Source organism: Cololabis saira, chromosome 21, assembly GCF_033807715.1.
Source record: "Cololabis saira isolate AMF1-May2022 chromosome 21, fColSai1.1, whole genome shotgun sequence".
NCBI classification, from domain to species: domain Eukaryota; kingdom Metazoa; phylum Chordata; class Actinopteri; order Beloniformes; family Belonidae; genus Cololabis; species Cololabis saira.
The window spans coordinates 27946501-27958083 of NC_084607.1; the positions used below are offsets into that span (position 1 = coordinate 27946501).

At 44.1% G+C, this 11583-nt stretch overlaps 1 protein-coding gene across 1 annotated transcript; it reads left to right on the top strand.

The window, feature by feature from the left end:
* Positions 1-1624: 1624 nt before the first annotated feature.
* Positions 1625-10649, top strand: csdc2b (cold shock domain containing C2, RNA binding b). The gene is made up of 4 exons (XM_061710995.1): positions 1625-1834; positions 5209-5618; positions 6897-7019; positions 8623-10649. Exons 2-4 carry the CDS (start codon positions 5437-5439, stop codon positions 8783-8785), a joined length of 468 nt encoding a protein of 155 aa, XP_061566979.1. The 5' UTR covers positions 1625-1834; positions 5209-5436; the 3' UTR covers positions 8786-10649.
* Positions 10650-11583: the final 934 nt, after the last annotated feature.

Genomic DNA, 11583 nt, shown 5'->3' on the forward strand with positions numbered 1-11583 from the left:
ACTGCCCGAATATATTCAATTCAATTCAATTTTATTTAGGCTATATAGCGTCTATTACAACAGAAGTTGTCTCTAGGATCTTTCCAGAAACCCAGAACATGACCCCCGAGAAATTATTACATAAATGTAACATAAATGATGGCAGGTAAAAACTCCCCTAGTGGAAGAAAAACCTTAAGCCAAACAGACACAAGGAAAAACTACCCTTTAGGAGGGAAGAAGCCTTGAGAAATATATCCTTTTACAGAGGTCCGCACACATGCTGATGATTAGCAGCATCTGAAAGTCTGATATAGGTGGTAAGGGGGTACATTGTATTGCCCGCATTTTATTTATTTATTTTTCCTGTTTTGGCCTCATTTTTTAAATAATGGCATGATGACAAAAAATGATATGATTTTTTTAGCCTGGGGTTGCATCTGCCAAATACAAAGACCCACTATTATTATTATATTAATTATTAATTATTAATATATTTATTCTAAAAAGCCTTTACACTAAAAATGGGATTAAAAAACGAGGAACTAACATTTACACATGGCAGTAAAATAGTCTGATCTCCATGAAATTCCCAGCATGCAGGTCAAGGAATAATAATAATAATAAATTTAATTTATAACGCACTTTCCATTCGAGAATCTCAAAGTGCTACAAGAAAGTAAAAAAATAAAAAAAAAAAATAAAAAATAGAAAAATAGAATAAAATCATTTATCATAGCTGGCATATGCTTTCTTAAAAAGGTGGGTTTTGAGCCCTCTCTTAAAAGAGTCAATTGTCTGCGGTTCTCTCAGGTGGGCGGGGAGGGTATTCCATAGTTTGGGGGCAACGGAGCAGAAGGCCCGGTCTCCCATTGTGACCAGTTTAGTCAAGGTGGGTTTGAGGAGGTTGTTCTTGTTTGCTGAACGGGTGCGAGTGGGGGGCTGAGGATGGATCAGTTCCTTGAGGTAAGGAGGTGCGTTGCCATGGATGCATTGGTACGTGAGTAGGGAGATCTTGAATTCAGTCCGGGAGGAGATAGGGAGCCAGTGCAGTGAGTGGAGGATGGGAGTGATGTGGTCATATTTGCGCACTCTCATCAGGATCCTAGCAGCACTGTTCTGAATGTATTGAAGCTTTTTGAGGCTCTTGCTTGGGATCCCGATGAGAAGTGCGTTGCAATAATCAAGCCTGGAGGAGACGAAGGCGTGGACCAGTTTTTCTGCATCTTTCGGGGATAGGATGGGGCGGAGTTTGGCGATGTTTTTGAGGTGGAAGAAGGATGTTTGACGGAGGTGATTGATGTGGGCCTCATAGTTGAGGTGGGGGTCCATTCTGACACCTAGGTTGGTGATGACGGATGACAGAGGGATATCCTGGCCAGAAAAGGTGATGCAGGTGATGGGAGATGACTTGACCTGGTGTGGGGTGCCGATGAGCATGGCTTCTGTTTTGCCGCTGTTGAGTTGTAGAAAGTTCTGTTTCATCCACGCCTTGATCTCCTCCAGGCAGATGGTGAGTGTGGCTGAGGATGACTCTGCAGCAGATGGGTCCAGTTTTATATATAGCTGTGTGTCATCAGCATAGCAGTGGAAAGCCAAACCGGACCAAAGGACCAAACCAAAGGAATGACCAAAGTGACTTTCACACTGGAACTGTCGCAGCGCATCACGCCATCGGAATCTCCGGCAGCTGCGCAGGCGCAGACGCAGCAGCTCCGTCACATCAGGCGTCTCCGCCGCGCTGCATGCGCGGACTCCGCCGACTTATATATTTAATTACTAGTTATATAATCCACGGCGGGTCTAAGATCACCGTACACCGACCCTTCTCAACCTCCAAACAGCATCCCATTCAGTAAGTAATATTTCTGTGAATATGTGCAGATGCGGCGCCACAGTGTCGCTTTGTGAATAGATGAGGACGAGGATTTTTTGGCACGCCTGATTGGGAAATATATAAATTACAGAGCAATGTTGTATTTATTTCACTCGTACTAACGGCAGTATTGATCGCTCCCGTTTTATGATTGCATGGATTTGAATAATCGACCTATCACAGTATTGCTGAGTTTTATTGTCTCGTGGCTGTCAGGGGATTTTTAGGCTTTTCACCTTTAGATCAAGTGTCATGTGTCATCATTTGTGGAAATCAAAACAGCTTGAAAGAGAAGGAATTAAAGTATGGGGATTAATGGGAAAGGTGAAAGGTGTCCGGTGGAGGAAATTGAATTTCTTAAAAATGTCAGTGCGCACAAGCATGTAAATAGTTTGTCCTGCGCTTATGGAGATGGAACAGGGAGGACGTGCTGCTGCTGTTCTCTTTAGGATCTCGATGATAGATCTGGAGCTCCTGATCTTTTCTTTAGTATTAACCACGTTTATTTGTCAGGAAAGCTGTGTTTTTCCTCTGCAGCGCACCCTGCTCAAGTGTTGACTTGTGCATCTGTCCCGGTCCCGGAGGATTAGAGTGCGTAATTGTTCATTTGGGGAACGGGCCACTGGCGTCACGGACGCACCGCTTCACCCTGAAGGCTGATTTGTGGTTCTGCGTTACACCGACGCAGAGCCTACGCTGTAGCCTCTGCGTCGGTGTAACGCAGAACCATAAATCCGCTATGCTCCGTAGCTGCCGTGACGTCACATCGACCCTTCCTCGTCACACACCGATGAGTGGGTGTTGGAAAAAAAAAAAAAAGAAAAAAGAAGCTGGATTTATAGGAACTGAAAGGCAAGGTCACCTGACCTAACAGCACGTGACACATATTCTCCAGCTGCAATATACATTTAATACACTACACTGACTCAACATTGTGCTTTTCTGCACTGGATTGTAGAAAGGCGAGTCAAATAGATATGGAAATGTAATCTCCACATCTATGGCTTCCTGCAGCTGGAGAGATAAATCGTGTTGTATCCTATAATCATATGAGATTGGAAGTGGAGCGCAGACCAACTGCACTAAATGCAGATCTGGAAACAGTCACAGTGGAATTGGAAATTAGGCATGGGTCTGAATAATAATAAAAAAAAATCCATCCTAAGCCCAGTTTATTTGTTTTGCTAGTAAAAAACCCCTGAAAAGACCCCAACACACACACACACACACTGTATAAATAACTGCAATTACTGATCCCCCATTCATCTCATTTATTTGTCTTTTGCTGAAATCTGTTCACAACTTACATTTACAGGGACTCAGTATTGTTGAAACACCCATGAGAAGATCTTTTCTACACTTCTTTAAGGTGATGACATCATTTCCTGAGCTTTTCCTGCGACATGCTTTGGTCAAATTACCACAGAGATATAATACAACAGATTCCTTTCAAACGCAGCTGCTGGTTTTAGGAGGTGGAGTCAAACACTTTAGCAGTGTTCTCACAGTGCTGGTCCCAAAGCCAGATACATGTGGAGGCCTCCATGTCAGGAAGGGGCTCTGGGGTAAAACCTATGCCAAGTCAATATGCACAAGACGAGGATTCACTTTTTTACTTTTTTTTACTTATCTCACAATTTATATTTATATTTATTATTTTCTTACTTATCCTTCATTTTTATTAGGACCAGCACCTGTGATGAAGCACATGTAATTTCATTGTTATGAAATACAAATGATGACAAATAAAGAATCTTGAATCTTGAATCTTATTGTGACGGTGCGTGAAGGGCAAATGTCCAAACGCCCAAAGAAGATGAAGTCAAACACTTAAAGGTATTATCCATGATTTTTTAGAGCTAGCAAGATTTGAAAGTGGCACCTCCTGTAAGCCCCGCCCCCTCCTCCCCCTCCCGTCAGCGCTTCGTCCAAAGCCACGCCCCCACAAACTTTGGGGAACGCGCATTTGCAGGAGTTGAGTTTTCCAGGACATTTTGGACAGCACATTTTCAACAAAACTACCCCATGTCTCATTCACCTGTAAGCGAGGCCGGTTTTAGGGGGGGCAGGGGTGGGCTGTGCCCACCCAAACATGCGTCCAGTTCACCGGCGTCTCCATCCCGGTGAGAGCAGAGAGCGGAGAGCGGATGGCGGAGCGCTGCAGGCTCTAGAGCCACGGCTACGGCGTAGGCTACGGCGTAGCTGTGGCAACAGAGCCTGCACGGCACCGCAGCGCTCCGCCAGCCGCACCGGTGCTCTCCGCTCTCACCGGGATGGAGACGCCTCCATCCCCACGGACCCCCATACTGCTTCCGAGCCGGAGCTGCTGCGGCTCTTCACGTGTCCCCGCGGGCTGCTGCTGCTGGGCAGAGAGTCCTGCAGCAGCAGCCCGGACCGCTCTGCTCCCCGCTCTCACACACAGCGGGGACCGAGCTGCTCTGGAAATAACTACATAATAAATAACTACATACTGGGGTCCGTGGCAGAGGGGAGGGAGGGGGGTTACACTGGGACACTGTGAGCCCAGGAGGACCCGTGGGAAGTGGACACGTCGGGCTGGAAGCGAGTGCGCGCATGGGACAGGGGGGGGGTGGGGTCGTGGGCGGCATGAAGGCATCTGATTGGTTCTTTCCCCCCCTGCCAAGCCTCTGGTCCTGGACCAATCTGTTTCATTCGGACCGAATGAAACGGATTGGTTAGAGTTTTTACATGATTTAAGCTGGGAGGGGGAGGAGGGGGCGGGGCTTATAGGAGGTGCCACTTTCAAATCTTGCTAGCTCTCCAACATTACAGACTATAACTTTAACTCTGCTCCAACTGCAGTTTTAAGGGTACAGCTTTTTACAACTCACTTCTGAAGTAAACACACGGTTGCTACGCCTAGAACAGAGGTAAATTAGCAATAATGGAAGATGGTGAACTGGCTTTGCAAATGGTTTTGTGGAGCTGTGGTGCAAACTTACAAGAAAGTATCAGGAACAGAGGATGGTTACGTGGACAGCTTTGTTTCAGCTGTGTCCAGGCAGGTTTGTTAGCTGGAGGAGCTGGAGGAGGAATTGGCCACGACCTCCATCGTTTTTGGTCCTATTTCAAACCGGACCGTTCAGACTGAGATGCTTCTGTTCAAATCTGACTGGAGTCAAATTTGAAAAGACTTATTCATGTGGTTCAAATGCAGTTTAAAAAAAAAAAAAAGTCCTTCCTTCCTCTCTGGATCTCTTAGGTGTTTAAAGTTTTGTCATAAGTAGACTTTTTTCCGCTGGTTGCCTCCATCTCATCCCTCAGCTTCTCTGAGCTTGACAGTCCCCTGATCTCCCCGTCTGCTCTCTCTGTGTCCTTCTTCTCCTCCCCAGCATGTGCTCTTGACAGACTTGAATTGACGTCTCTGGCCTGGATAAGTGCCGAGCATCCCTCAGCGAGGCAAGGCCCCCCCGAGCAGACGAACTCACAGCCGAGGACGGACGCTGGTGCTGGTTGAACATCAGCAGACTGCAGCCTGAGGAGCAGCAGCAGTAACTGGCTGGGAGGGACGCTTCTACACACCACCCTCGCTCATCCTACATCCGTCCATCACACATAACATGACGGACCCCAGCCTCAGGTCGCCTTCTGGGACCCCGCTGCGCTCCCCCAACACGTCTCTCAGCCTCTCCTTCCCCTTCCTGAGGGAGGGGAACCGGGTGTGGGAGGATGGGAAGGAGCCACAGCTGCCGCATGACCTGCCGAGCCCACTGCCAACCAAACGCACCCGCACCTACTCAGCGTAAGGATGACCGCTAACACTTACTCACAGTTTATGGAGGGAAATAGTCCAAGTGTCAGGAGCTGCAGGTTGATGGTTCAGAGAAAAATCAACTTTTCCAGTTTTCCAGTGTCAAAAACTGCCACTTTATCAGCAGTTGATCATTTCCTGAAATTAAAGGGGACCTATTGTGAAAAACACGTTTTTTCTTGCTTTAACATAGATAAAGTGGTCTCCCCTCAGCCTGCCAACTCAGAGAAGGAGGAAAGCAACCAAATTCTGCAGTGTCTGTACAGCCGCCCGGATGAGCCATCCAGTGTGATGTGGATCTACGAGCCGTTCAGATTCTGCTCCCATTCGTTACTTAACCAAAATGCGATTTACATAGGTTGGCCTCCGATGCGTGAAACCACACCCACAACTAACTCTGCCGGCCGGAGCTTCCGCCATTTTTTTGTAGCAGTGTAGCCAGCCCCCGGTCTCGCACTCAGGAGGCATGCCGATTTTTCCTAGTGGCCAGCCGCGGTACTGCAACAAAAAATCTAGACCGCAATAGTAAAAGAGAAGCCTCTAAAACTGTTCACAGGAACCTCCAGCTGTAATCACCGGCAATTACTAATCTTTGTATTCTTTGTATTCATTATCTCTGTAGTCACGGCTGACGTCACGGCCGTGTCCGTGCACTCCACGGATGTATTATATTAATATATATTATGTAATTATATTATATTAATACATTAATAATATATGTAATACTATACATGTAATAATATACATTAATTCATATATTATATTAATACATATTATATTAATTCTCGCGTCATTGCCCCGGGGCATGATGGGAGGCCCCAGAGCATCATGGGAGGTGACTCAACTGCGCATGCTCTATGGGCCGCTGTATGCGGAAGTAAACCCGGAAGTCAGGAACTTTTTTCGGCTTATGCGCTAGGTGAGCAATTTACATTGAAATGAATGGGCGGCCATTTTCGGTCTTCCATCCAGTAATAATAGATCCATGGGTGTAGCGTGTCATTCAGGTAGCCAATCAGCACAGAGCCTCATTATCATAGCCCCGCCCACTCAGAATCCAGCATAGATAATGAGGTTAGAGAATGGGAAGATAAAGACATGGCTCAGAGGATGAATTTCTAATTTATTTAGCAAAAGAAATCAAAAGCTTGTTTTTAAGACATTTAAGGCCTGTTTGAAATAGGTATTAGATGCCATAATAGGTCCCCTTTAAGTTTTGAACAAACATTAACAGCTGATTTAACTCTCTTTGCCTCTCTTTCTCTGCAGGACGGTTCGCGCTCACTCAGGGCCAGTTTCCAAGGGCGTATGTAAGAACTTCTCCAGATCACAAGGCCACGGTTTCATCCAGCCGGTTCATGGTGGAGAAGACATCTTTGTTCACATCTCAGAGTGAGCTTTAATGACACTCAACACCCAGCAAACGCATGCAGCGCTTTAACTGAGCTTCACATACACTCAACTCAAACTCTGCAAATATGATTGAACTCAAACATATTATGCAAGACGAATTAGTGACACTGCAACCAAAGTTCCTTGTTTACAGTGTTCTCGAAGATTTCCTTCTTTAATCTGTACGCATGAGTTTTTTTTATTTATATAAATTCAAAACTTTAATTTGCTGTTTCTGGATGCATCCAAAGTGCTAAAGTGGCATCAGCTCACGACCCCAAGCCGGTTGAGTAGGATGTTTTTTCTTCACGTGTGGTTAATGCGCTGAAGCGTCTCTTGTGCAAATGATTAGCGACTGACATCATTTTGACGGTCTGTTTGAACAGTTAGATTTTCTTTTTGTTGCAAACAGGTGAGTAAAACGAGATCTGTGTCTGAGAGCAGCATATAATTATTGGGGTGGCGACTAGCAACTGAATCCAGGTGTGAAACAGGGAGAGCAAGTAAAACCAAACAGAGTGCAAAAATGATCAACTAGTTATGGTGCAGAAGGAAAACTCAGTTTTAGAAATAAACAAGAAATTATCCCAAAACAGAGAAACAAATAAAAAAAAATCTAAAGAATTAAAAAACTAAAATAAAATAAAGCCAAAGCCTGTAGACTCTGATGTTTGGGGTGGTTTAGAGTTCAGAGAGTTACAAATCTCTGACATGAACGTAGCCCGGTCAGCCGCCGTGATCCTTTTCTTCTTTGATACAAACAACTCGTCTGGGTCCTCTTGACCCTCAACTATGATTTCAAGGAGGCAACAGATGCAGAAGAACCGGTCTCTTGATGCTGCTGGAGAGGCATCAGAGGAATCAGAGATATGAAGCATATGATGTCAGCAGAGCAGCAACAAAGCTACTATCATCAGAGCTGAAGTACCAGGGACAGACTGCTGCTGGTTGCAACCTGATGATCAACACTGTTCTTACAGTTCTGTTTTTTATCTTGTTAAGACATAAATCGGCTTATATTGCTTTTTCCTTTTTTTTAACCCTCTTATTTTTGGTATTTCTGTGACCTCGTGGTAAATATGTTTGGACGCCCACTCCTGGAAAGATTGGGAACTCATTGAAAGCTACCTGTTGGAGTTTTACCGACCTGATATTCGATTGATCAATCAAAACAATCGCTACTTATCAAGGGCAGCCGTCTTAGTTGTTTTGAATATGCATTCTTGGACGCTCCTGTTTCACGAGAGAAGAGTTTTGTGATCAGGTATGGCTGGCCAGGAGCTCCAACTGGGTTCATGGTGCTCCGTTCTTTACCTTTTTGCTTTTCTTCCTCTTTGTGATGAAGTCTGGGGTTGTTGTTGGTTCCCTCCTGGCTTGAAACTAACTTTCAGTCAGTCGGTGTTCAGTCTCTGCACATCTTTGATGGAGTACTTCAAAATCCTTCTCTGTGTTTGGAGTGAGATTAACGCAGACAAATATCTGGGTTTCCCATTAATGAGGCCTCACTCTGTAACACGCAAAAATAGTAATAAAAACAATGAAACTAATATTCTAATGTAGGCTGTATTAATCATGTTTAATTGTTTGTATCTCTCTATCTCAGCATCGAGGGGGAGTATGTTCCAGTCGAGGGAGATGAAGTCACGTTCAAAGTATGCCGGGTTCCACCAAAGAACGTGAAAGTGCAGGCGGTGGAGGTGAAGATCACACATCTCAACCCAGGGACCAAACACGAGACCTGGTCCGGCCAGATCATCAGCTCGTAGGACCCGCGTGGTGGGCGTGGTGGACGCCGGCGCTCAGGGCTGCATTGAGGACGGGGGAAGGTGGCAGATTTACTCTGGAACTCACTACTTTCTTTTTTGCCGAAATGTCAAATTATTTTTCAAAAGATGTTTTATCCTCCACAGACATGTCCTCGGTGTTGCTAAGCATTAATGGTTAAGTTGATGTTGACAGTCACTCATTCACTCACTCACACAGCTGTTCTGTCCCAAACTCCACTGACCTGAAGAATTTGCTTCACTGGTGACACACACAAAAAAACAAACTATTGTTAGAGATAAGAAACGTCTTTGTTTATTTATATTTAAACAAAATCAACCTGGGGATAGGACTGTAAATTGACAGGTTCTCCCTGCTGAGCGTTTGTCAGTATCACTTGTTGAGTTTATGTGTCGTTCAGATGATTTACTGCAACTTTATCTGCTGTAGGAAGTGTAGACGTATGAGAGATGAAAGAAAACACTGGATGTAAAAGAGATTTGAATGACTTTGTGGCTGAGGTAAAAAAAAAAAAAGGAAAAAAAAAGGACGTGCTGGCAAGTTGACAATCCCAAGAGCAGTGAAGCTGTTCCGCATTACAAACCCCACAAGTACTTTTATATTTCCAGCGCTGACAGGACGTCTCATGACCTCCTTTTGGTTACAGATCAACTTTTTTAGAATATCATCTGACAAACGCAGGAAAGTTTGTGGGGAAATTTAAGAGGGAAATGAAACAAAGTTTGATGTGAAACTTTAGTGAAATATAGGGATTTGCTTCGGCTGAGGAGACGACTGCAGCTCAGACGGACAGGTTTTCTTTAAATCTCCCGCATTATGCAGTTTAGATCCCTGTTCATATGATCCAGTACCACAACAGAGCTGATTTACTCTGATCCTGACTCCAAAAACTCCCATGGTCTGTTAGATCAGACAGCCATAGTCTTCCTTTTGATGTGTGGTGTGTTGACGACCATGTCCGTCCTGCTCCTCCCCTGCTCCCCGCTCACTCTGCGGTTCCTAAAGCCAATCAGACACGTTACTGCCAACCACGCACCTCGCTGACACACTCAGTTGGAGGATGTTTGTCTTTGGCCGACCCCACCCGGGTTACGGGTGACCGAGCTGCGTTAACTCAGAGGACCTTCTGCATAGGATTATTTTGCTTGCATGAGCAGTAAGTTAATTTAAAAAAGAAAGAAAATAGAGAAAAAATTTCCTGCTTAATCTGTATTGCACCTCTTAAATTTACAGGAAGACGTATGTTGCAGTTTTTGAAAGTATAATATGGGGCCAAAAGCATCAAAAAGCCACTTCAGTTTAAGGAGAAGAAAGGAGAAAAAAAAATCATACTTTTTATCGTATCGTCTGTTTGTGGTTATTTATTTGTTGACTTGTTTGTGTGTGTCTTGAGATTGCAGGCTTTACATTTTGAATAATGCGGTTGAAACATGTCCTTCCTCTATGTAAACAGCCACAGTAGCTCAGAAACCACGGCCACGTCTCGTCAGACTGGCGTGAAAAAGACTTTTGAAAGCATGTATGTGTGTGCTGAGTGGGCTGGTGTGGTCGTGAGCCTCACAACTACACGGCTGATGCCAACTATCACACAGTATGTAGTTATTCAGGTTATATTCTTCACTGTAGGTCATTTACCTTTAGAGTTTGTGCTCCATAGAGTCTCTATGCATCTTTCTTCCTGTCGGTGTCACTGTCTCAATTTATTCCACGTGAAATTTTGTCATTTTTAATCACACGAAAAGATACTTTTAAGTGACTTTCTGTGGACGAGCCACTGAGGTGGCGATGCTCCTTGTGCTCTATTTCACTTTTATTCTCAAAAGGATATTAAACTATGATTCATGAGTTTGGTGGAAAGTGTGTTTCTTAAATGTGCAAGGTGGGATTTAGCTCACAGGTTTGAAGTATTTCTGAATCATTATTATATTTAATCTACATTATATGCACAGTGTTTTCAGCCAGCAATAGAAACATCAGACCTTTTGAGTCAAACCGCATGAAGATAAAGCCAAAGAGTTTAACCAAAGGAGATTATTTAGAGCATCTTACTCAGACATGATTCAGATTCATCTGGGTTTCCTTTATGTTGCAATCGTCTTTGCAAGGACTAAACATAGTTATAAAAAATGACAGAAGTACCGCATCTATTTGAATAACACAACACAATACCAGGAGGGAAAGACACAAGCAATGGTTTCAGAGAACTATGCTGCACCATCAGTCGGGAATGTTTTTAAAACTATTTCCAAGCAAATTGTTTAACATTTTACATTGAGAAAGATGATCCAAAATGTTTATCCACCTGTTTATTATCTCAAGAGGAAAGATTGAAGAAATACCTGAGTTCAGACCATGCAATGCTCTGAGAGAGAAAGGGGGAGAGAGGAAGAAAACAGGGCTACATCTCAGACCCTACACACTTCACAGAGCATATAAAAGGTAAAGACCGTAGCAGAACCATGACTGAACATTATGAAGTAACAAAGTGTCTTCTGTCTAAATGAACGTGGAAGCCAGGTTGAAGTTTATGAAACACGCTGAATGAACTTGGCAAACCCCGGTGGGACCTGAAGAGAGTTGTGCATCAGTGACTACTGACTACAGACTATCAATCTTTCTGCAACATTGTTGTAAAGCTGAAGATTCCCCCACAGTAATGTGAGAGATTAACAGGTCATACAGGAAACTACTAACCATTGAATGTGGGGGTACTTAATATATTACTTAAGATTTTATTTTGGCATAATTTAATTAAATAAATTGAGGCAACTTACAATTA

Coding starts and splice junctions, on each gene's coding strand:
- csdc2b (XM_061710995.1), top strand. CDS start 5,437: ATGACGGACCCCAGCCTCAGGTCGCCTTCTGGGACCCCGCTGCGCTCC. Junction 5,619..6,896: donor CGCACCCGCACCTACTCAGC/GTAAGGATGACC, acceptor CTTTCTCTGCAG/GACGGTTCGCGCTCACTCAG. Junction 7,020..8,622: donor ATCTTTGTTCACATCTCAGA/GTGAGCTTTAAT, acceptor TCTCTATCTCAG/CATCGAGGGGGAGTATGTTC.